The sequence below is a fragment of the Emydura macquarii genome, unplaced genomic scaffold (genome assembly GCF_026122565.2).
Source record: "Emydura macquarii macquarii isolate MOO-44397 ecotype Brisbane River unplaced genomic scaffold, CSIRO-AGI_Emac_v2 contig_1597, whole genome shotgun sequence".
NCBI lineage: Eukaryota > Metazoa > Chordata > Testudines > Chelidae > Emydura > Emydura macquarii.
Window position 1 is genome coordinate 2,507,631 of NW_027131734.1, and position 26,730 is coordinate 2,534,360.

At 35.3% G+C, this 26,730-nt stretch overlaps 1 protein-coding gene across 5 annotated transcripts in view; it reads right to left on the reverse strand.

Annotated features, from left to right (window-relative positions):
* SDCCAG8 (SHH signaling and ciliogenesis regulator SDCCAG8) overlaps positions 1–26,730 on the reverse strand; it is a 159,617-nt gene that overhangs the window by 72,572 nt on the left and 60,315 nt on the right. For all 5 annotated transcript variants that reach the window (XR_010921246.1, XM_067555257.1, XM_067555259.1 and 2 more), the window contains exon 13: positions 11,607–11,749. Coding sequence is in view for 4 of the 5 variants with exons in the window: in XM_067555257.1 (XP_067411358.1) it covers positions 11,607–11,749 (143 nt within the window). In the remaining variant the exon portion in view is untranslated. The remainder of the gene's footprint in view (positions 1–11,606; positions 11,750–26,730) is intronic.

Here is a 26,730-nt window from a genome sequence, read left to right on the forward strand (position 1 = left end):
TTTTAATACTGAAAATTGGCTACCATACATGGAACATAACTTCTACTTTTTATTTGGATATATATCAATGCACAATTATTTAAATATTAGAATTCAATTAATTGCTCTCTTTTTCAGTGGTTTATAACAAATATTTTCAGATTAATAATCAGTATTTACATTAGAACATCAAATACATTTATATAGGTCTAAATTCCGATAAAAGTGTAGTTGGTAGCATGCCTTGCAATACAATTTAATTTTAGACTGCATCATTCATATAAACATACAATAATAAACACTGTAAAATGGTACAGTAATAGACCATGAGGGCAGGTGGCAACAGAGTACTAGGAATGGCGTAAAGTGGTATGGGAACTAACCCATAGGCAGTTTGGAATATGTGGGTTGTGTGAAGAATTAAAATATAGCCCCAATTATTGTAGCATGCTTTCATTCTGTAAGGATTTTTCCCCCTTCCGTCACTTTTCTTTATTTTTTAAATACAGATGTGCACAAAAACACATTCTATTGTAAGACAATTATGAGCAAGCAAGTCAGTCTTTTACAAATGATTAAATGCTAAAGTGTTTGATTACTATAGAAGCCATTTACTATTTGTACTCCAGTACTATATACATAGCTATATCCATCTACATTAAAACAAGTTTTGTGAGGCTTTTTCTTGATATGTGATGGTTTGAGAGGTTGGTGCTAGTGTTTCTTGGACTTCTAACCGATGTTACTTTGGGACAGAGCTTACGTGAATAACTTCTGGCTGGGGTTAAAATGCCAGTAACTGTTCAAAGACGTGATATCCTGCAAGGTGCTTAGAGGAGGAGAATATTTAATTTTTCTGGGCAGGGATAAGTAAAAATCTCTCTCTTGTCCTGAAATAAGTTACCAAATACAATTGCAAGCTGACACTAAGGATGTGACTAAAACCAATAAAAGCAGAGAAATGCAAAGACAAAACTTTCACTGTACCTGAGCACTACTACTGTGCTTAGGTATTGCAGAAGTCTCCCAACAGTAGATGAATTACCTACTGTGTGTTCCAAGACCCAGACACAGTGTGTGTCTTAATTCACAGTGTGGTGAATTAAGAATGGAAATCTAGTCCCATCATTCTATATTTTCTTGCTTTGGTTAGTTTGTGGCACAACCTTAACATTACCCTATAAATCATAACTTGTGTGTGCATCAAGTATTACAAATAATGGACAGGCAACATCTATGTCAAACATTTTTTAAAAATTAGATTTCAAATATCAATACTTCAAGCTGTCAAGAGCAAGGTATTATGTATTTCAATAGCAACTTTCAAACTAAACTCACAAATTAGTACCATTATGCTAAGTGCTAGATATCCCACTGTGCAGTTTTGCTTTGTGAATTTTTACCTTCTTCCATGCACACTTTTAGCCACTGATCGCACAGCCTTTCAGTGTTTTCTGCCTTTTCCTTTAAATAAACTGGCTCTGGCTCCTTCCATCTGGTTCCCCTTCCGTCAGCAACCCTGCACCTGTTCACACCTCCTCTCCTGTTGGATTCCACTGAACATTTCCTCCTCTGCCAGGGCTATTCTGGCACTCGCAACCTTTCTGTCATTCAATCCATCTGTCAGAAGTGAACTTTGTTTACTGCAAGCTTCTGCTTTCTTCTTCAAGAAGCAAAGCCCCTCAAGGTCATTGTCAAATGAACTGTCGGTGTGGATTTAAATCTACTTCTGCTAACCAGCAGAATATGAAGTTCTGTATAGTAATGTATTTGTGAAAATTACTTTTGGGTATAAAAAGACCATAATGTGGAGGTAAAATAAGATGGTATTTTAACAATCATATTCAGTCTAACAGTCTTCATACATGTCCCCCCCCCCCCCTTTTATTAACACAAAAATTGGTACAATGCTTTAAATATTATCTAGTTATGCAAAAGACAAAATAGTGAAGGCTTAATAAGTAAAATATTTACAATTAAACCAAAATACTAAATTCCATCTTAAAAGAAAATTTGTGCTGTAGAGCATAAAATGTGAGGTAAAAATATTTACTAAAACTGAGTAAGGGAGAAGGGAACGGCAGGACAAGTAAGTTTACAATCAAATTATTTTAAGTATCCAAAAATGGCCCACATCAATTGTTATATTACTTTTAAACAGATAGCACCATTGTTTCTTTGAAATAATTGTTTTTATGCTCATATAGAGATGTTAAAAATATAACTTTAAAATAAAATTGTTTATTAAACTAAAGCCTGAAAACAATTTTCCCACTGTCTGTCCTTGTTTAAGATGCATATCCATCTCTCTATTAAAATACCGTCTGTACATAAAATTAGATAAATTGTAAAAAAAATTTGGTGAGGACTGAGATAAACATCATATTGTCAAAAGGATCCATTATGTGTAGCTATTAATGCACTCATCCCTCTTTTCATAAATAGATTCTGGTAACCACATACTACTGAATTATTAACTAGCCTCTTAGATAGTCTCTCATTCTTCTGGAATAAGAAATAGCCTTCACTTTCACAACATGTAATTCAGGTGTCCTTTAAGAAACAGAAAATTCATTCAACAAAAGGAAAAACTGTGCCAAAAAAAGTTTAAAAAAGCATTTTAACACCTGTAATTATAATGAATCAAACATTTTATTCAGCATCCTACAGAAAAAGAAATCAAGTGTTAAACTTCCAGGGATAATTTCAGGAGCTGTGTAAGAAAATAAAACTTCATTAGTGGATATGGAGTTACACCTGTTTACATTAAGTCTGAATTTGGCTCTTAAAATTTAAAAATTAAAGTCTTATACAGTATTTTGACAAACAAATACTAAACATAGTTAGCCAAATAGTATTTTAATATCAGATACATCCTCTGGTGGAGGACTACTCTGTTCTCTACAATCTAATGATTCTTTTTCATTCTTATTTCTGTGGCCCTTATTTTCTCCTCTAGAATGTTACATGGAGGGGAACAAAACATGTTGGAAATTTGCAGAAAGGGACCTGAGGGGCAAGGGGAGCACAAAGCAACATCCCCCCCTAATTGCGTAGCCTCTTTTACTCCTCCCTGCCCCCTACTTTGTGATTTAAGCTCTGCAGGACAATTGTCATGGCCAGCCAGGGGAAGAAGTCAGAACTCCTCCTCCTAACTTCTGCAAAAATGCTCTTAGAATTTCAGAATGCCAGAATTAGAGGGACAACCAATAGCAGCATGTTGGTTGAATTCTGCAGGTTCACACTTGCTCCCTATGCACTCAAAAGTCACACTGTCTTTAACTGTGGGATGTCATAAGACCAGTGAGATAGCCAAAGCTGTAGAAATTTCCAGGTAATTTTTCCCCTGTGTAAGTTTTGTGCCCACAAAACTGTGCGCCCAATCCTGCACCCATTCAAGTGAATAAGAGTTTTGTCACAGACTTCAGTGAGTGGCAGACCCTTTGGGTCCAGTGCTGAAGCCCTTATTAAATAAGGATTTAAGGCTTGGATCCTCACATAGGAGAGAAAAAGTAGCATTGTTACTGTCCAGAAAGAAAATAACTGGTTGTATTTTAAAAAGCACAGTGCAGCTTTCGAAATGGTTAAAATTAGCATTAGAAAATCAAATCTTGATAGAGAAACACGTTAGCAACTTCCTTAAAATATAGTCTTTCGGTTGTACTAGAGAAAACAAATGCTGTGTCTCTAACACAAATCAGAATGAGTTAATTTAAAAATTAGTATAAAATCTAACAGACTTGGATACATTCATATGAAAGATTGTTTTTTAAATGAAAAAAATCATATTATCCCTTCCCAATAGTCATACAAAATATCTATTTTTAATTAGTTCAAAGTAAATGTTTACTGATATTAATCTACAAACTTCATTAATACGTTAGTTCTGAATGATAAGTATTTTTTTTTAAAAGAAAGACACCTGAAATTTTTTTTTGAATTTTCTTGTAATTATTGGATGATCTCTTTTGTATTATTTCTGAATTACGTGGCTTGCTCAGAAGCATTGTAAGTATTGTTAACTGCTACTATTGTAAATGCATTCTATGTGCAGAAACAATTTGGCTACTTCAACAGCCTGATTTGTTGCATAAAAGATGAAATCATTAGTAAAATTCTTTTGACCTGTGGCAGTTTAAACACTACAAAGTAAATTTTCAAAGCAATTAAAATGGGAATCTGAAAACAGATCACTACCTTTCTTTTAAGAAACTTGTATTGTAGAACAACAAATCAAATTAAATAACAATCAGCAAGGTTTTTAAAAAAACATTTTTAAAAATGAAGAGAAAAGGAAAATTGGTATTATAAAGCCTTTCTTATTCCTAATTAACTGACATGATGTTGGAAACCTCACTCACCCCTTGCTTATATTGACTTTATTTGTTCTCTCTTACAACTTTGTTAATAACCTTTGAACACTCAAAACATATACCTTCTTTAAAGGTATTTTTACATGATTAAACAGAAAGGTATTTAAACAATCGTGTATTATCTTGACTGCTTATTAAATAAACTGGTAATGCAATTTCTAAAAGACACAGCCAGAAGAAGATACAGCTGATTTATTTCAAATCATTCAATATCAGTCTTTATAAAGCAGCATATGGTCTTATGATGGCAGGTAAAATATTTTACCTTCTATAATAACTCAGAGCAGCTAATTTATCTACATACTGTATAATGAGATAAAGAATTTCAGCTACACTAGGAAAAGCTGTAGGCAAGGGAAAGATCTATCTTTCCTCCCTCTGTTTTATTGATTTTTCTGCCTGTATATTCATAGTTGCTAAGAGAGGTTATTCATTCTTCCACCCCCTTCCACAATTACCTTAAAGCAAGACCTTCTTTTCAGTTGTAGAAATATTTGAAGTTTCTACAGCTGCAGGACAAAACTGAGACATTTTCATAGAGTTGCTTGGGGAAAAAGAAAAAAAAGGCTTTGCAAGATTCTGTTACAAGTAAGCAGAGTGAATGACAACTTTCAAATCTACCACAATCATTTACTAATGTGCTGCTATATCAAATAAGTCTAATTTTTTTTGACAGCACCAAATTAGATTTATTGCAGAAACTGCTGCATAAATAGCATATGGCTATGTTATACCACCTATTTCAAATCCCTGTAATGTTTCCTCCCCTCCCCACTCAAAATGAATAATTGAGCCAAGCTATAAACCTTCTGTAAGAGAGAGATACACAAGTTCAAAAACAGATGTAAGAGAGGTAGATTTCTTTGTTAAAAGAGGAGTCTCAGCATCCACAACCAAACTGTATATCTGAAATGTTTTTGCTCATATACCATGAACAACTAAACTAATTAATAATACTATTTAATAAGTCAGTCAGTTCTTTTTTATTATGCTTAGGTTATTTTCTATTCCTTGTTACAATTCTGTTTCCATTTTTCTTTCAAGCTGACAGTTACTATTCTAAGGGCCTGATCTTGCAAATCTTATGCATAGGAATAATTCTTACTCATATGAGTAGTTCTACTGATGCAAATGGTACTACTTACTTAAGTAAAATTTACTCATGTGACTGAAAGTTACAGGACTAGGACCTCAATTTAATTCCCTTAGGCTATCACTTAAGAGGAGGGTAATGGCTCCCCCTGAACAAAATAAAACACATGGTAAAAATATAAAATATTTCATTCAACTGAAGAACCCAATCTTGTGAGGCATTGAATACCAACAACTCATTAATTTCAATGGAAGTAGAGGTTCCCCAACAGGATCACTCTCTAGATTAATGTTTGGATACCTGTATATTAATCTCTAATTCTTTCGTTTTGTATATTAATAAAATATGGAACATACACTTAAGATTGTGTATGACATGCCTGATAATAAATTTTTATTTTTGCAAGGGTCATGCCACACAAAACTTCTCTGTAGCAAGGGTTCAAAATGCAATATGTCACAAAATTAGTTCAGCAATGAGTTAATTCGTTCCTGTTACTGTAGAATGATCAGATAAACTCTTTATTTAACAAAAGTTTGTGCACTTTCTGCAGTAAAAAGACATTGCAAGGTCTTATCTCAGACCAATGGGCACACCACTGTAAACATCATGGAGCTCTGTAGCTACCCTGCAGCTTCCCTCTCTGTGGTCAGTCTTCCCAGCTGCCCTATCTGTTACTGTCTGATTAGTTCTGCTAAGGAGCCCCTCCCCTGCCAGCTTTCAGTGCCATCTGTTCTACACAAGATGGCTGCTGCCCAGCAACCTAACACTGCCCTCCTACCTGGCACCCAGCTACCATCCTTACCCCAAAGTGCTAACACAGGTTCTCACTGCTGGCAGAGTCAGGATTTCATTACTACTACTTTGACAAGTGCAGGGTTGTTTGTAATTTCTCTTTTATCCTGATTTTGATTGTACAACCACCTCCCACTGATTCAGTTTGCTTCAGTTTTGTTGCTCACAGATTTTACTCTCCACATTAATCTCCCTCTGGCATGTTACTGCATCTGTTCCCTTTTTTATTATTAATTTTCAAATTCCCACCATTTTTGACAAAAAGGAGGTAATCTACACTGTGCTTCTGCCCATTTCATTTTCTTTAATTTGGAAGATAAGTATGAAAGCATGCCAAAGAAGTTAATTCTCCGTTAACAGTTTATTTTCTGGCATCCCAATGCCTTTGTATATGAAAAACAGATAGAAATAAATGTTCACTGAATCACACCACCACAGTCACAACCATCTCTAAACGTAATGAACATTAAACATATGAAACAGAATTTTAAAAGTTTATTAGTTATATGAGTTGTTTCATGTTATCACTCCTTCCTGCACTATTTTTATAGATGAAGCTGTTCCTACAAAACAAAGTGTATACAAATATTTAAAATTAATCTTTAGTTATGCTATCTTTGCTATCTTGAGTATTTTTGCTATATTCATTAATCAGTAGTCTATAGAAAATGATGCACTGTCCACTGCTACTAATTAGCACTGTCCATTAATACTAAAAACAAATCTCATTAGAATTCCTCATCTATCTTCAATAGGAGGTTGCTTCTGATGTGCTAAAATTTCTGAAAAAAGCAACATACTAAATAATTCTGCTGATAACTAACAGATATTACTTTGAAAACAACACAGCTGACACTAGATTTTGTATAGCTTTAATAAAGAATTGAGAGTAGCAGCATGAGACTTCTGTTGTAAATACAGAAATCAGTTTATATTTTATGCTATAAAAAATAACATATCCTAAAAATAGATTATAAACAGGCTGTAATTCTAGCAAACAATTCCGGTGACATCATAAACAATGACAGCAAAACTCCAACGATTTAATAATGTCACAAGAACCCAGAGGTAGAATGATAGGTTTAATTTATGTACCTTATTTATTATACATGGATTGCAATTAATGCCAATGGAGCTGTTGAAAACTCGCTAGAGGCTACTTACTAGAAGCATTGATTGATATACTGCAGCTATTTGAAGCCACAAAGGCCATAGCACTGCTGAAAACCCCTGTATGCCCTAAAAGACATTTTCTTCAAATGCATTACTTTCTGAAGATATTTTGTCATCAAATATTTTGATGATATTTCAATCAATTATGTACATTTTTCCTCAGGAAAGTACAGAGAAGTTGCCAACAGCCAATGTCATCACTCTAGTATAAACTTCTACAAATATATGATCTTTAAAGATCAACCCAGGAATTCAAACTGGCCTGGGAGGTCACACATTATTAGACTTAAAAGCCTGGGTAACACTTATATTGTTCAAGTAATGTTTTCCCCATTTACAAAGTTGACACTCAACATTACTTGCAATGACTGGGAAAAAAAAGTAAATATGAGTCTCTGCTTTAATTCCCTCTCCCAACAAAATTTGAGATGACATATGAGTCTATTCTGATACTATCATATGATACTGTCATTTCTGATCTGCATGTTTGAAAGGAGGTACAACGGCCCAACAAATGGATGGAAATATCTGACAAAAATAAAAAAGAACAAAGCTTAATATTTTCTTCACTTCACTTCCTTGAATTTATGTAGCTTCTCTTGGATAGAGATATAGGAACCACTTCTTAAGAGACAGAACTGCTACTGAAACACAAATATTAACTTTTAGTTCTTTTGTGTAATGATAGATTTCATACTGAGCTTTCAGTTAAACAAGAAAAGTGAAAGAATTATTTCAATAAATTAAATGACATACATATTTTAAAATCAGATCATTCTGATCATCATCTCTCATCTCCTGTGTAATCCCCACCACTATACTATCGATATGATTTTGCAATAATTCTCTCACAAACTGCTAACAGGCCTGAATGTTTCATGCCTTTTGAGAGCTGCGAATCAAGCATTTAAATGGTATGCTGCATGGAGGAGGGTCCAATCCCACCCACATAAAGTTGATGTATATTTTACCAGTGATTTCAGTGAGGCAACATTAGGCCCATGTTTTCTTCCTGTAGCAGTTCTCACATTAGTGGCCATGAAACTCAGATTGCAATTCAACAGGGGTAAAAAGGTGAGATATTGGACCTTAATTACTATTTCAAAACCACATAGGGCTTGAAGCAAATTTGTTAAAATCACGTTATGGTGGAGCCTGCAAATCCAGGGAGAAGAGGACTAATATTGTATGTAAGATTTACTTGTTATTGTTCAAGGTCAGCAATAATGCTACATTTTTTCTGTCATTTCTAAATACAGAAGTTGGAATTCTGAACTGGATTCAAGGAACACAAATATGTGCATTAACTAAACATCAATGATTTCTAAGAAAGCTGTACTTCCAATGTAGGTAAACACACATTCCGGTGATCCAGAAGCAAAGGTGATATGTGAGAGACCAAATAAAACCTCAGTGAAAATAGTATTGCTATTTTAAAAGGTATATTTCTTTAACTGACAGGCAGTTTAATTGGTCTGTATCAAACCGGTGGGCGTGGGGAGGTGGACTAGAAGTTTCCCCTGCAAAAAATTGAAACATAGCTCCTGGATAATTCCCTTTCCCTCCCCTTCAGGTATAGATTGCATGTTCTCAGTTAACCCAACTTTACCTTTCTAATTTTCAAATATTTAAATTAGCCATTTTATATTGACTTTACTCTTCTTTACATTCTAAATACCTAGACTGACTTTCTTTAGTACTTCACTAATCTTCTGTTCAGTAATGTGCTATTTTAGCAATAAAGTGATAGACCACTGGGCCCAATTAACTCTTTGGATTCCTCTAGTTTCTGCCAGAAGAAACTGGGCTGTGGACCCATGGCAGCAGAAAGTCTACCCGCACTGGAAGCATAGTGGTAAAAAGCCACCCACACCTCCAGTTCTAGTAGGAAGCATGGCTAGCATGGCTAGCTAGTTTAATCCAGAAAGTGAGTGGAGACAGCTAGAAAAGGGCAAGGCCAGAACACGTAAGAGATTCACTAAATCAGTGCATCTTCTCAACATCCTTCCAAAGCTGCTCTCCTTGTCAGAACCCACAGGGAAGGATAGCATCAATATTGCCAACTCCCCCTGAGATGATGTCTCTGCTGGCACAGCAGCTCCTGTGGGTGAAGAGGAATGCAATTTACCTTTCTCCATGGCCTGAGATGAGCAAGGCTCACAGTATTTAACTACAATATTGTGTGTACCACATTACTAGAAACAGTTACTGGACTCAAAATGGGAACTCCATAAGAGTGTCTTCAATAAAAGATTGAGTGTCTTCAATGAAAAATTTGAAAACCAGGACCTTTACTGCAATATTTGCCCCTTCACTTATTAAGAGACCTGTTCTGACAGGATGTGATGCTAAAGGGAGAGAAAGAATGGCACTGAGAGCAGGTACAGCTCAGAGGAAGAAAGAGAGGCTCCTTTTTCCTTTCCACACATGGCCAACTTTAGTAACATCACTTACTGCACTACTGGAAGGTGGTCAGATGCTATAATGATGAGGGTGGTAAAAGAACCTATATAGAATATATAGGGTGACCATATTTCCCAAAAGGAAAAAACAGGAGGCCATGATCAGTTGGCAAAAGCAAACAGGACAAAAGCCCAGTTTTGCCAAAAAAGTCAGGATGGCCAGGACAGGCCTTAAAAAAAGGGACTGTCCCATCCAAAACAGGATGTATGATCACCCTAACAATAGATTATAGAATTTGATGACTTTTAAAGGGAAGATTTGGCCCCTATTTCTCACTTTTTATAATGAAGTTAGAACTATATACTAAATCAGCATAAGCATAATTTTTATTTTATAAACAAAGGCCATAGTTTACACACTAAGTCAGATTCTAAAATGTCTCTAATTAAACAACTACTTGAATCATTTTGACATTATGCATCTGGATTGAAGTGTTGAACCATGTTACATTTATGGTTATTAGTTTTCATCATTAAAAGACAAAGATTTTCACAAAAAATCTATTTTATTAGGATTTTCTCCAAGATATCACAGCTTTATAATGCATGATCAGTCTTTTGCTAAATGGAGCTTGGTAAACCATTTGGTTAACTATCACAACAAATCATTATTAAGGAAGTTTTGCAAAATCTAAACTTTAGATATCTTAGCAACTCACCCAAAACTTTTTTCAAGTTCATCAACCCCTAGCATATTTTTCTCTGAATACAGGCTGTTACAGTGGTGATTTCTTCCATCTGTTAAACTACCGTGCTCTGAATTATACTGAAATTTATCTGAGTAAAAGATTGATTAAATGTATTTAGAAAGTTTACACTGGCCTCAATTCTGCTCTCATTAAAATCAATGATAAAATTCTCACTAAATTCAATGGGTACCGGATTAGACTAGGTGTGTGAATATTCTATTGTCAATTAACCAAAACTTGGAGCTGTTATTCAGGCAAGTTTATTATTGATTTCAATAAGGGTTTCTGCATCACTAAGGACTGAGTAAGAGCTTCAAGAACTGGCACTGGATGTTTACCAACAGATAAAAGTGATACAAAAGATTAAAAGAAGCAACTGTGTATTTGGCAAAAAGAGAAATTTTAACAGTTACTGAAACTCAAGGTGGAATTAATAATCAGCAAGTTGCCACTTTTAAATTTTCTCTACGTGTCTAATAGTAAGAGTTAAGTGTAGGTTGGCGGTTTATATTCAGTCATGGAATAAGCCTATGAAGAGCCAAGATTGACAGAAACATGTTTGTGTCACACTATCTTGTTATTTGCACTGAGGCAAATGACAGAAATGCTATTCTCATGGATCTGTCCTGAATTTCTCCCTCCATTTCTATAGTGTTAAATTATGTAGACTATTTAATCTCGGATGAAGTATAGCTTCAGAATTGACATCAGTAAGTATTTACATCATTATGTTGCAATATCCTCAATTCATAAATATGAAGCATTAGAATTTATAAATCAATAGATGCTGTATGGTTAGGTGCTTATAAGAATTTTTACTTTACTTAAATAAAACCAGTTCTAAATGTATTTCAGCTTTTTTGAAAGATCATCATTTAGGTATGTGGATGCTTTATTTATCCCATCTTCACTTCTCCTAAAATGCCTGAAAGCAAGGCACGCAGTGAATAATTATGAATATCTGCAACAACTGTGGGGAAGCCTGTGGCAAAAACTAGCAGGATGAAATTGGTGCAATAGCATGTAATAGGATAAGGGGTACCTGGTGAGGTGCAGTTGGTGCTCAGATTTACCCAGCAGTTCTGTCAGTTTTAGGCATTCATCTTTGGCTCTTGCTGCATCCTGCTGTGCTTGCTCCAAACGCAGTTTGTTTTCATTCAGCTCTAATCCCAATTTCTCTATTTCCTTTTTTAAAAAAATGTATGTATATGTATAAAAAGAAAATAGATTTAAAAAATATACATAGGTTAATTTTGAGACAATCTAGCTTAACGTGATCAAAAGTTATTAGAAAAGTAAAGCGTGATTTAATTTAATAAAGGAATGAGTTATTCAGTTTGTAAAAATAACTAAATTTAACAAAATTAAGAAACAGGGAAATGAAGGGGAAATAATTTGAACCATCAAAGCTCATTTCTTTTATTAATATCTTATTTCACCATCTTACTACTTTTTCTTATTAAAAATGTTATTAAGCCTATGCAGACAACAGGTATTTCAACACTAACATTGATAATATTCTTGTACAAAAATGTTCCCTATGACTTTTGTAAAATTTTAGTTTCCATGTATTCTCTCTTTATAATCAACATAGATTGTTTTAACTAGTTGATTGAAAATTCACTTCATAATACAATTTAAAAAGGCATTAAGGTGTTTCTTACATTTTGTATTCATTTAGCTCTTATTTGTGACCTGATCATGAAAGATGCTGACCACTGTCAAATCTTGTTGCCTTCTTCACGTAACGAGGCCATACAAACCTACTTAATGTTAAGTACATTAATAGTCCTGTTAAAGTCAGTTAGACTACTGATGTGCTAAATTTAAGCATGTGAATATTTTGCAGGATTGGGGTCTTTGTTTCTAGTTTATATATTGTAAGCCTTGTGTGTCTCTCTAGGTACATAAAATAATTTCAAAGAGAAATACATTTCCTACATTAACTATCTCAAAAAAAACCTAAAAGAACTATCCCTTCTTCCAAAACAGAAAATAACTGAACAAAGTTTTGCTACAAAAGGTATTTAAACACATATACATGTGCTTTTATGCCACATTATTGCACTTCCCATTAACATTCTTCTTCGGTTTACTTAAATATTCATTCAAATGTCTCAAAAATAAAAATGAATGTATTCCAGTTTCAATATGTATTCTTGAAACATCTTCATAATTATGTTGTCCCTGTTCCTTCATTAAAGTATTAGCCCAAACCATTTATAGTAAGTCATGATGCTGCAAACAAATTCGGTATCCACATCCAACAAAAGATATCAGTGTATAAAGCATTCACCCCCCCCAAAACAAAAACAAAAACCAAACCAGTTTTTGCATTTCTAATAAAACATTACTGTCCGGTTAGGAGTTACATTCTAGTTTGTTGAAATTACATTTTTTTTAAGTGTTCCAATGATGTTCCATGAAGGAAAAAGACATTAGAATCTGTCTAAATGTTTCCATGAAGTATTTTTTATATATGTGTGCGTGTCCGTGTGCGCGTGTGCGCACACACAATTTCCTCAGAGAATACAAAATAAACTAGTGGTAAGTTTTACTGTTAAGACAAAGATGCAGAAACTATTTGTGAAATCATAAGAAATTAATTCAATGTATTGGAACAATAATATTTTTAAATGGTAAGTATGCATATTACATTTTTTAAATTTTTTTCTCATTTCCAGAGGGTACCATATACAAGTGTAACAGAATGATAAAGTCTGAAGAGATTAACTACACCTATTCTAGTCAGCTACAGCAATTCATTAATGTTTGTTTCCCCAATCCTATTTATGTTCTTGTCTGAGTTCTTTCCCATCTTCGGAGGTAAGCAACACTCTTGCAACAAAAAAAATTAAAAAAAAAAAAAAAAAAAAAAAAAGTAATGCATTCATGAACGGCCACATTTTAAAAAGAAAAAAAATGCAAAATTTAGTTGAGAAATGTCAACTAAATATTTGAAACCCTCTATTTTCTAGCTATAAACATAAATACACCCTATCATCACCCCCTCAGGGAAAAGCCTAAGTGAACAGATGGGCTTTACACTGTCTCCTGAAGGTAAATTGTTTCTCCCTTTGAGCCTAATTCCAAAGTAAAGGGACCTCTGTTGAAAATGCCCTGCCTCCATCTGCCAGATGTTCAAATCCAGAGATTGAAGGCAAGAATCCATCAACTGATCTCAATTGTCATGAGGATGCACAGAGAAAAAAGCAGCTTTTCAAAGTATCTGGGACCCAAACAATGTACCTCCAGCAGGGGCTTTAAAGATCAGTATGTGCCCAGGACTTTCACCCAAAAGCAATTAGGGAGCCAGTATAGTCTTAAGTACTGACATAATATTCTCCCCCATAATATTCATTAGTAAGCAGGCAGACTACAGCATTCTGTGTCAGCTGTAATTTCCAAGAGGGCTTCCAAGAGCCCCAGGTAGGCAGCATTGTAGTAACCCGACTGAACTCACAAAGGAGTGGATAAATCAGAAGAGTCCACATCAGAAACAGTTACAATCATCACACCAAAAAGAAATAATAAAAAGGTGCCCCTACACACCAACAGCACCCATGCAATTAGGGATCCAAAATTATCCCCCAATTTATTTGGATTATGTCTGAATAAAATTGTTCTCATCCAAAAACAATGAAGGCTTGATTAACAAAAAACAAGCAACCTGATTTATTGCTGTGTATCTTAGCACCCTAGAAGGACTACAGTCCAAACCACAATTACTATTAATTGGTTTGTCTGATAATTCAGTCAGTAGTTTCTGGTACTATTCCTGCATCAGAATGTATTACACATCTTGAGGCCAGTTTATACAGTGGTGAAAGATATGATCGTTTCAGTCTGCTTTATAAACTGTCTGTGCATCAGTCCAACCAATACTGAGGACACTTGGTCCAGTGTATAAGGGTGATCTGGAGAGAACCTTTATCTATGGTTGTGATTTGTTTGGGTCATGGGCAACTCCCGTAAATGGTCTTCTCCTCCCCTCCAAGTTACAATCCCACTGCCACCTCTTCCCACTACCTGGGAACTCATGAGTTACTTCACACCTGGGACAGGAATTACCTTCATATGGCTCCAGCAGTGAGTTACAGAAAAAAGGTTGGACTTGCCCAGGATACTTCTGGATTGGGTGGAGTTTTTGGGAGGGGAGAATGACATACAGTTCTCTTTACTACCATTTGTCAGGAATTTCAACTGTTAATCTTATCAATCCTCCCGGGCTCCCATTTCTGATCTGCCAGATGGGTGACCTGCCGGGCAGACAATTGGGCCCCTCTAAGATTCCTTACAGCTGATTAACAGTACATATAGTGGGCAAATGATGAAGAAATCCACCACCGTAGGGATACCAGAGGAAGCGCTGCACATGCTCAGTGTTTCTCCTGACATCAAACCCAAAGGGCCAAGTAATAGATATGGCAATGAGACGAGAACAGTAGCCTTGAACAACGAGACGGTAGCCACAAATGATCTCAAGTGCAAGAGGGGTTAGTTTCTCTCTCAGAATATGACGACGATTCTGTAGCTGCTGAAACTAGCCACATTAAAAGTGACCACAGACTCCTAATCCCAGTATTTGGTCCTGAAATTGCAAACATTTAATATGTAAAGCCATGGAGCAAGACACTGTAAATATAAAGAACAAAAATAACTTCTATAGTGCTAGCAATTTACAAACAGACTCCAACCTTACAGTCAGATCTGTACAGATGGCCTAATGAGATGGCATAGAGGCTCATAAGCTTCAAGAGGGCTCCACAAAGGTGCAAATGTCCATACGCATGGATCCAAGTGTATGACAGGCACCCAAATAAGACACATTGCATGCCCCCAAAGAATTTACAGTCTAAGAGCTTGTCTACATGTTGTGTTTGTGTACATCAGCTGGAGTGTAAATTCTAGTGCATGCTGGTGTGCCATACACAAAGTGTCTATACAGACCATGCTGATGCACCCTACAAGTTTCCTAGCACAATGTCGTAGTCCTGTTTCAAACAGCAGTATGTCAAAGCACATTATGTTAGTGCATGGTAGCAGGTTCCACATGGTGAGTTAATGGGTGGCATGCTACTGCACTGTAGATTCAAACCCTGCCTGCCATGCACTACCTTACCATATAGGCAAGCCCTGAGACAAGGAAACATGATGAGAAAGGTATGGGAGGAGAGCAAAGGAGAACTGAAAGCAGATGTAGGTGGGGACAACATTTTGTAGAACTCTGAAGGTCAAGGAATTTGATGTGCTTAAAAGACATTAAACCAAACAAGTCAAGGTGTGAAGTAATGTGGTCACAGCATGAGGAGATGATGACTAAGAGTATTTTAGCAGAGGTCAAAGCATACTAGTGTAGTACAAAAATAATACGTTCCTTTACAAAATCAAAGCTTATATTTGATCATCAGGAAGTGCAGTTATAACCATAAATGTGACTGTAAACAGAGACATCATGAGACTGTGTTTATTCTTTCAGGGTTAAATCTTGGTTCCCAAGCCCATTTTGAGTAATTTAAACACAAGAACTCTACGGAAGCAGAGGAAGGAAGTTTTCCCCTCTCCATTTCATGGAACTACAAACAGATTACTCTGTGGTTGCTATTTGGGCTCAGTCACATAGTAATATGGAGTCAGAGGCAGGCCACAGATCTTTCACATCTGGAATTATTTGATGTCAATCCCGTCTATGAAACCTTAATTTGACCCAATTGTGCATATGTATCATGGTACCATTTTAAATTACATGATCATGTATTATTTCTTCTTCAGGATATCTGCTTCTTTCATTGCACAGGACAGACAGAGTAAAAGGCAGAGAGTTGTAAGAACACAAAGTACATCCTCGTGTATTGTGGCTCTATCATAGACTTCCTATGTGAAGTTGGGCAGGACTCATAATGCATATTAACAACAGGGCCACATTAAGGTTGCACAGGCAGTTTTTGAGTTTTGACTTTGCAACTTCAGCATTCTTTTAATATTTTTGTATGTAACTTAAAAATACATAATCTTGTCTTGTGTAATCTTGTCTTCCATCTCAATTGCTAAAATTCCCACTGACAGAAACTTTGCCTGTATAAAGACTGTGGAATAAAACCCCAATAACAGAACTGTCATTTCAAAAGCAGAAGGATCTAGTTTTACTAGATAAAATCAGCTTATTAGGAAAATATAAGAAACTACAATAAATTGTTAGCCTCAGTAAATTATTTCTTTTGAAAGTCCCAATCAACAAGCACTTATGGTTTTAAAGCTCAATTTTTGTAGGAAACAAGTACCTTTTGCAGTCTTTCTTGTAATTCTAAAAAGCAAACAAGCATTTTACTTCTCATTCATTATATTACCTGTAAGATATTATAAGGATTCCTGCCATGTATTTTCACATTAACACACTGTAGACTGGCTCAAATTAAACTAAATGCAACTTCATACAAAATGTAAAGAATATTTTCAAAATGTAATCTCATCAATACTGAGTTTTGTTGTTTTTTTAAACAGCCTATTCTCAAATTAAATCCAGCCATTTTCATTTAACCCTGTTAAAGTGTTTTGTGAAAATTCTCTATTTAACTCTCTTTACCTCTACAAAATTTGATGATTAAACAATAATTTTGTTCAAACAGGTCTAATTAAGAAATTAAATAATTCTTTAATTCTTGTCTATGTTAACGCAGATTTTATTGTATGCAGAAAACTGCAACTTTAAATTTCTAAGCTAGCAGATGTTTTTCATAGAATAACTGCAAAGCTGACAAAAAAGCAAAGAAATCTCTCTCAAATGAAAATGATTAACCAATGATGAAAGATAAAATCCTACATTGAACTAAATTCAGAAAAGTACTTTGGAAGCCTTATAACAAATCAAGTGTAGGCTAAAAGCCAATGACATTAATTCTTAAACCAATCTCCTTTGATTTGAGGTGCAATGATAAACAAAATTAACAAAAACAGTTCTGTACACACAAAATACTGATACATGAATTCAGCAAAAAAAAAAAAAAAAAAGTGTGTGTGTGTATTGGCCAGACAGACATCATCTTCATGAATCTATAGTATTTTTCCATTTGATATTCAGTCTTGTGGTATCTTTAATAACTATGAAAATGAAGGGACAAAGTAAGAAATGAAGATCATTATTAAAAAGTATAATTCAGCTATGACTGCCTTTCTGAGAAGAACATGTGATTACCAGATAAGGTGACTAGATAGCAAGTTTGAAAAACTTGGGACAGGGATGGGAGGAGTAATAGGCATCTATCGAATATCAGGATTGTCCCTATAAAATCAGGGCATCTAGTCACCCTATTACCAGAGGCAGTAGACTACTTAAAAAATCATGACCATCTCAACATGACACTTTATTACCTATTTCCGACACATGTAGGTAGGTCCAGATGCTCATGTTTAATTTTCCTCAGTGTACGTAGCCCCATTTACATCAATGGAAACACTCACTGTTAAGTTAAGTATGTGTGTAAATCTTTGCAAGACTGGGACTATACTTCAACACTTATTGCTGCCTTCAGTATGAGGTATTCAAGCATACTTAAATACAGTATTTAAAAGCAATTATAAATGTCTGACATGTTTAACAATTTTGATTCCACACACAGTAATTTTTATTGTGGTCATATATTAGATAATTTTTCAGATAATAAATCATTCATACCATGCTATATATTCAAGCTAATGAAAAATATTTTTGCATGTAGTAAGAATTCAAAATATTTTATTCTGAATATAACAAAAAACCCATCACTGAACATGCAGATATTCCTTGCAGCAGGAATCAACTGCAGCCACTCCTCCCAAAAATGAGCAGCCCACCAGACTAATTCTGATACTAATCAAGAAGCCCTATGTTCCGAACAGTCTCTAAATCTCAGGCCTCACAGACATAGCCATCTGACACAGCAGATTGCATTAGAAGAACTATCCACCTTTGTGAAGAAAGTTAGAGCCATCACCAGGTTCACCCCCAACAGTCCCTAACAGTACATGTGGTGGGTGTTGTTTAAACCTGCTGTATAAGTTATCCTACCTGCTCTTCAAACCAGGATGGGACTCACGCATATATGAAGCATAAATTTTGCTTCAAAATTTAAACCTTCTTTAAATGCTATGAATATGTGATAAATTGTGAGGAGGTACAAACAAATAGGAAAAACTTGATTAAAAATGTATGTGCCTCATAAGATCCCCTAAAATTTACATATGACAAAAGATGTTTCATGTAACTATATAATTAAAACAAGAGCAGATAGATGAACAATTGTTGCTAGACCAAAACACAAAACCAAACTTTGGGGGGGAAGTCAACTCCAGTTCATGAGTGGATGGGAAATCAGTTAAGGGAAGGGAAGGGAAGCAAAGGAGCAAAATAGACCCCTGCTTTGTACCCAGCCCCATTTAAGGATTTAAGTCTTGTGGCCAGCACACAAATCAATAGGCCATTTGACAAGGGACAAACAATGATGCAACCTACTGAAACTGGCTGTAATTCTGTGTTGTCAACTCATATTGTGATTTCTGCCATTCTGGATGCTCTTTCAAATGTGTGACAAAACACATGCAGCTCAGAGGCCACTGGGCCATTTGTGCTATAAGCAATTGTAGCAATGCCTTCCTTTGTGCTCACAGGGCCAAAGCACTGAAGCAGGAGCAGCACAGCTGCGCCCTTCCCAAAGTCAGCAGCCATGACCTGACCATCCCCTCTTCCACTACCACAGTGCAGTGATAGAGCATGAATGGAGATAGGAGCCCAGGTGATGGATGCTCTTTCACCTGCAGGCTGCTGTAGAGAGAAGTGTGGTGGTGCATCACAAGAACCTGCTGTAGGGGACCTGCAGGGAGGAACCTTCCAATGAAGAGCCAGGAATTGGAAGCAGGGGCCTCTGCATGTGTGGGGCACATTTCCTATGTAATTAAAGTAGAATTTTCAATTTGTAATTCTCACACACACACACACACACACACACACACACACACACACACACACACACACACACACACACACACACGCACACGGTGGGTAGTGTGGGTTAAAAAGCCAAAAGACAGACAACAAGATTTTAGCATTAAAAATAAAACCTAATTTTTTTTCCAGTTTCATGATATTCAAACTGTTGGGGTTGGCAATACTAGTCAACGCCTCTGTGGCCTTTTCCTGGGCAACCCCCATAAGAACAATCTGGTATTCTGATACTACAGAGATGACTATAGGATGAATACCTAGATAGATGGACATGGGGGAACAGCCAGAACATGTTGCAAAATTGATGGGATTTTGACTATATTACTTTCCTGAAAATACTGTTATTCAGTGTGCCAACATGCCTGAACTGCAATAACTTCTTTTGAAGCAGCACTTCCAGCCCCAGTACGCACATATATTTCTATGGAGATATTTTAATAGCCAGCACTGGAGCATCAGAGATTAGCTCAGCAACAACCAGTAAAGATAAGAAAAAAATGGGTTTAAAAGAAAAAATTCACACTGGAGCAAGATAGTTTAAGAGTGAGTGAATGTGTGTTGGGGTTATGGTTGTGTTTGTTTGTTTTGAAGGAAGGAAGGAAAGAAAGAGGGTTATTCCTATCCCATTATCAAGACACAAGAGAAGAAGCTAAGCAGTGCTTCTTTTATCCCCAAAAAGAGGAAGTTGAGGGAGTGAAGTGGGATTGCCTCTCCCCACAGCCTCACCAGTATAGAGTTGAGAGGAAATTGATGTCTACCCTGCTTCCCAGAGAATGGCAGCAGACAGTTAAAGGCAAGGGGTGAGGGCTCTGAGGGCAGCTGAGAGATTCAGCAGTGTTGCTGTTCTGGTTCAGTACAGAGTCTGGTGGCAGTAGCAGACAACTATAGTATTAATGGGAAGACTGATGTAACCATTTTTTTCTGATCTGTTTAACCATTTTTATTTCACCCCATATTGTTGTCAGATAAAAATAAAAACAAAAATTATGGGCCTCTTCCATAGTAAAAGCCATTAAAGATAGCACTTCATACAATTTCTAATGCCATGAACTCTAATGAATTTTTAAAAAATGATATAACAACAGAGTGGAAGGGACAACAACACTATAATTAAAGGTTCTGTTCATATTTAATTGCAGTTAAATTGCAATTTAATTCCTAGTCTGGAAGTGATATTTCCCCACCACTTTTGAAAGAATTATTGTATTTGAATCATAAAAATGTTCAGGAGCAAACTTTACCAGGCCAGTTAGTTGCAGACCTCAAAGCAGACTCCAACTGGACACCATGGTAGAGGGTCCAGAAAGTTGAAAGGTACAAGTTGGCTCTTAGAGGATGCAGCTGAGGTGTATTAGCACATTACAGTTGTGCAGGACCAGTTGTGCAGGACCATGAAGATGGAATACATCTGGCCTGCTAGATTGTGGTAGAGGGTAATAAAGCCAATCCATTATAACCTGAGCCAAAGGTCAGTTTGTGACTGTGGGTTTACAATGGGCCAAGCACAGAATCTTTCTACCACTGCTGATCAGAGAGGCAGTTCTAGAATGCACGGGATATAGGTGCACATGGTGGGTCAGTGCCCCCACCTGGTCTGCCCACTTCCTGTCCCCTCTTGGCTCCATTCAGGTAAGTTCATCCTATTTCCCCTCCCTCATGACCCAAATGCAGTTGGAACACTAAAAGAAGCCCCATGCCGTTTATCCCCGCTGCCTGGACAAAAATTCACCACGTTCATTTGTAGTGAGCACATTCCATCTTTGTTGGAAGATTTTAAGCAAACCATCTAAGAAGGGGAGGGAGGACATTTTTGCCAGACTATTTAAGCAAGCAACTTTCCTATTTATGTGATCACATTGGGGAATGCAATTTAAAGTTTTGTTTAATGATGTTCTGGGTATTATTCTTGTGTATGTGTACATTTTCTTGCATAAAAATATTCATGTGATTTCACTCACTTGGGGTATATCAGTCTTGCATATTAGAACAGATGTATTAATTGTAACAGATTCTGCAGATAGTACTTGAAAATTCAGCAAGTTAAATAAGATTTGTGGTGGAATCCACTACCAAAGTTACACCTGCTTTGGAAAGGCTGCAGAAAGAGCAAAAACCACAAATCATTAGGGTAAAAACCATGACCTCTAAACAGGAAGATGACATTTGTGCACTGTAGGAGGCTTGATGTATAATGGTGCTGGACTGCAGGAGTCAAGGCCATATGCGTGGAGACTTCTTGTGACTGGGTGTAGAGGACTGTTGAGCACCTTCAGGAAAAACTTGGCAAGGGCTTACTATTTGTGATAAATCTGGTCCTTTTGATTGGTGTAGAACAGAGTTATGCCCATTCTTCACCAGTCAAGCATTTTCCTTCTTTGGTTGGTGGTATGAACACAACTGTGAGAACACAAAGACTTCACTATAATCCATAAAGATAATCCACTTTGGGTTTTGTTCAATCCTAACTTTCACATTTCCTATCTTAACTATTTAACCGTCCAACTTTACATTATAAATTAACATGATTTGTCATGGATTTATTTTTTCCAGAGGTGGTAGGAAGAAGAGGATTATCACCAATGATTCTTATAAATTTCTTGATCAAGAGCTCTAGGGCTTCATAATTCCTGAACCCAAGCCATATTTGAAAATTGGGCCTGTAAATTAAAAACCGTTCCTTAAGGGATTGGGGGTGGGGATTGTCATCTAACAGGCTCTTGTTAAAAAAATTAGCTTGTATATTTTGTATCTAATTTTAATATATTCTTTTTAAAAAAAAATAATCTTGTTATAGCCTTCAGCTATATAAAACAATGCAGGAAATCATAAAACAATTATACAAATTATCACATTTTCTGCTCCTAGATGTCTCAGTACTTTTGTCATTCAAGATAAAGTAAAAGAGTCAAAATTGCTCATTTTGTACAATTGTAATTATACATTTGCCTTAGCTTATTTTGGAGCAAAAAATTCTTTCCTATGTTCTCTGTTCTGCGGCTAAAGCACACTCTTGTCTGCCCAGCTAATGGAGTCGTTATATCTCTGGCTAAAACCACAATAGCAATGCAGGCTTTTAAACACATACATACAAAACATATAGTACTCGCCTATCTTAATCAACTTTTGCAATTTTATTGAGGTTCTCAATGTCTAGTGATTTTCATAAAGCCCATCTTGTGGAGTCAAGTGGTTACATGGGAATCTCAGCTTTTATTTGGGGGCATAAGGGAAGAGTGGGAAGTTTCTAGCCCTCAGAGTTGCAGAGAAAAGCTTGAAAACATGACTCCTACAGGCTCAAAAACCAGAAGGTAAATAAAAACACAAAATATATTATTTTAAGAGCTAGTGAATTTTAGGGGCCCGACATGATTTTTTGAACACATGAAGTTGTTTCATAAAAATGAATTTCAATAAATCAGTCCTTGATCTTGGTTTGTAATTGGAAAGTTATAATTAGTCCTTATATCAGATCCTCCTTTTAGCATTTCATGAACATGTCTGAACATTGGCCTATGACTGTTCATCTCTGGCCAAGGTGGAGTTAGTAGTCCTTGCAGTCATACTTTCTAAATTAGATTACATTAAGTGATTGCTTATGGTTTACCAGGTAAAATGTTCTATAAATATCTTCTGCAAAATGCTTTTGTATTATATTTCCTACACAGTTCCATTCCTCATCCTAGATTCATGTTGAATAATCTATCCCTACATAATACAGGTACTTTTGTATTAAATACAAAAATGCTGAAACATGTACATCTTTCAACTAGTCTAGCACATGCATGTCAATGAACTCCCAATTCCTTTATATACAGTTTTGGGCTCTGAAGCCTAGATACATGAGCCTCCTATATTTCTTAGTTTAAGACCTTCAGATCTTGAACCTTTCATTCTGCCTCAGATCTGGAACTCATTTCTTTATTTTCCCTCAGGACAATGCTAGGTTTAATTTTAAAGCCAACCTATAGCAAAATATTCTTTTAGGATTATCAGTCTCAGTAAGGATTTGTCTGGTTTTTGCTTATTCAATTTTCCAATAAATAAAAAGTAAAAGTGAAAATCATTTGGCATAGATTTCTCAAATAAGATTTACCATGTTCCTTGTTTTATTACAGATAAGAATGAGGTAACTGTTCCCAGTAGTGTAAATGTACTAGTGAAAACTATGTATAACAAAGAACAATCTCAAATTGTCAGGGAGATGGACTAAATGACCCAATATTGTAGGTCTTTTTAAACTCTAGATTCTATGATTCCTAAGCTTGAGATACAAAATAAAAGGGGATTTTTAAACCACAATAGCTATGTTTTATTTTTATACACTGACAGTGATCAAGATATGCTGATTTGAGGAAACACTGAATTTACAGTGTGTCAAGAGTATTTTTTCCATTATATTGTGTTAGCTGTGTACAAATTGTTGTATTATTAAATGCCTTGTACAGTGCCTCATTTCAATGAAAGGTACTAAAAAGTGAAGTCTGTATTGCATTAAGTATGCAAAATGCTTCTGCCATACACTAAGGCCCAGTCTACATATGGTCTTCATACCAGTATAATGGTGTATTTCAGTTGGGGTGTATGTCATATTTTACTGATATCGTTATACTGGTACAACCCCCAGTGTGGACCCAGTTACACTGACATAAAGGTCCCTTAAAGGACTAAGCTATACTGGTGTACCATTATAACTGCATCCTAGGAAGGGAGCTGGGCTTTAACTATACTGGTAAAGTTAAAATAGTACAACTCGTGTGTGTAGACATGCCCTCAGGTATATTTGCCATAATTCTGTTTTTTCAGAACCCTAAAATTTAATAGGATCATAATGTTCATACTACAAATTATTTACCCAAAAAGGTGGTGCATCAGTTTAGTATACAAAACAAATGTGTCTTCATTGTATATTTTACAACAATGTTAACACTTTACATGAATGTAATATAAAGTGCCTAGAACAGGAACTAAATCACAATAGAGGGAGGAAGAGTAAAAGAAAAAAAAATGGAAACTCAATCATGTTTTCTCTTCCTAAATTCTTCTTAATTTCTCTTTAAAAAAGCCATTAGAAATGCTGACTTTGGTCAAAAGAGAATATACTTAATAGCCTCATGTTCCTATTTGTATGTATAGAAATTATGTCTTTCTTACCATACCTAGGTAAATTAAGACAATTCTTTAAAAACGCTTCCATAAAAATTTAAATTTCCCTACAATGTAATCAACAAACTACATTTGGATAGAATGTTAAACCAATTTTCAATAAGGAAGGCTTACTTGGAACATTACAGCTTTCTTTGCAATTTTAAAGAAAACATATAATAGAGTAAAATAGGGTACTAATGATTTTACTAGTATATCAACTAAGTGACCCACTGTCCACTTTTAAAAATTAAAAAAATATTTATTGTGAACAAATGGTAGCCAAGGAAGGTATCAACTCTGTCTCTTAGCCAGTAGGTCATGTCTCATGGCCGAGAAACCAAAGCACACTGTCATCCATAGGATGAGACATTACTTTTTTCTTTTTTAAACATGAAGTTAAATGTAAAATAAGAACAGCAGGTTAAATATTTACACTAAGAATTTTAATGACTTCTTACATTTTTAGCAAAGTAAAATAGCGACACTTATCTCACTATCATAGATTGCTGTATGTAGTTCCTAATATTATTCAGCATATACAGCTTTGTTGATTACTTGTGTTCTTATTAAAAGCCTAGTTTAGCAAATAACTAGTCAACACCAAGAACACACACTTTTTTCTAGAATCCAACAATCACTATAAAAAAAAAATCTTTGAATACCTGAATGAGATATGTTATGCTTCAAGCAAAAACTGCTCCTTTTAAAATGTACCAGGGCGCCAATTACAATTTTTAGCATTCAATTATTCCCATAACCGTAAAGCATAAGTAATCATAAATGTCAACTTAAAAATTTTGTTACATTATCTACTTTGTCAAAAAAGTTAACCTTGGGCAAGGCTGCAGAACAAGACCAATGTAAGTTACTGCTTTGAACACTCTATTATACACTTTCAAGTTCATTAACATGCCAAGATTATGCCAACTCTCTAATTTGAGATATCTGTCAAGACAGAAGATGAGCCTGTATTTTTGTTTTTAAAGTGTCCTTAGGCCATGAAGTTCTAGTGAAAATACTTACAAGGCCCCTGTATTGCTGCACTGTATAATCAGATATAGTCAATATCTTTAAAATAATTATTTTAACTAGTAAATATAGAACTTAAAACAATACACAATTTGTCTTGATTATAATTCAATTCAGTATTGTTTCAATTTTGAGTTAAGATACATCTTTAAAAAGGTTAATAGTTACAAATTTGCTGTGGTTACCCATTACGGTTTTGTAGAGCTACTAAATAAAATATCATTTAAAATCATAATATTATGTTTTTCCTGCATATATTCCTTGCAGATGGACTGATTTGTTCACTTGTTGAAAAGAAAAGAATGTGGTTTAAAAATGCTGGATAAACATCTGTAAGTAGTACTTAAGTACTTAAAATTCACACAGTGAAATATAACATACATATGCCTACACATTTTTCTGCATATTCAGAACATATCACCAGTCTCCAGTCATGTATACGTCATATCTCATGAAACAACAACTGGAAATTTGAACACTGGAAATTTAAACTGGTAGAGTTACATTGCTAAGAGAGGATTTCAATAAATGCAACATAACTTCTGTTTGAACTAGTAGTGAAGTAAACTGCAGTACACTCTAATATTAATGTTTGTTAATAAGGGATGTCTTCTCAGTCTACCTGCAAGGCATATACTGGTTTTGTAAGCAGACAGAACTCATCTTTAAATTACGAACAATTAATTTCTAGTGGCATATTTGCATAATTTTTGTCTTACTTTATTTGAAACTTTTCTATGAATCACAAAAATCAATTGAACTTGAATTTTTAGAGAAATTGGTAAAGAAATGACACTTTGCTTTATGTACTTTAGACTATCTGTTTCTATTTTGTCTTGCTTTGTATGCATACCCATTGTATGTGTTTATTTATGAGTGAGATGTATAACCATATGTATATAGTAGATAGATTTCATACACATTGAACCTATCTTATGCGTTCATACACTGTATGTGATGAGTATTATGTAATAATGCACCTTTTTTAGGGCTGAAAACAAGGATAAGACAGACA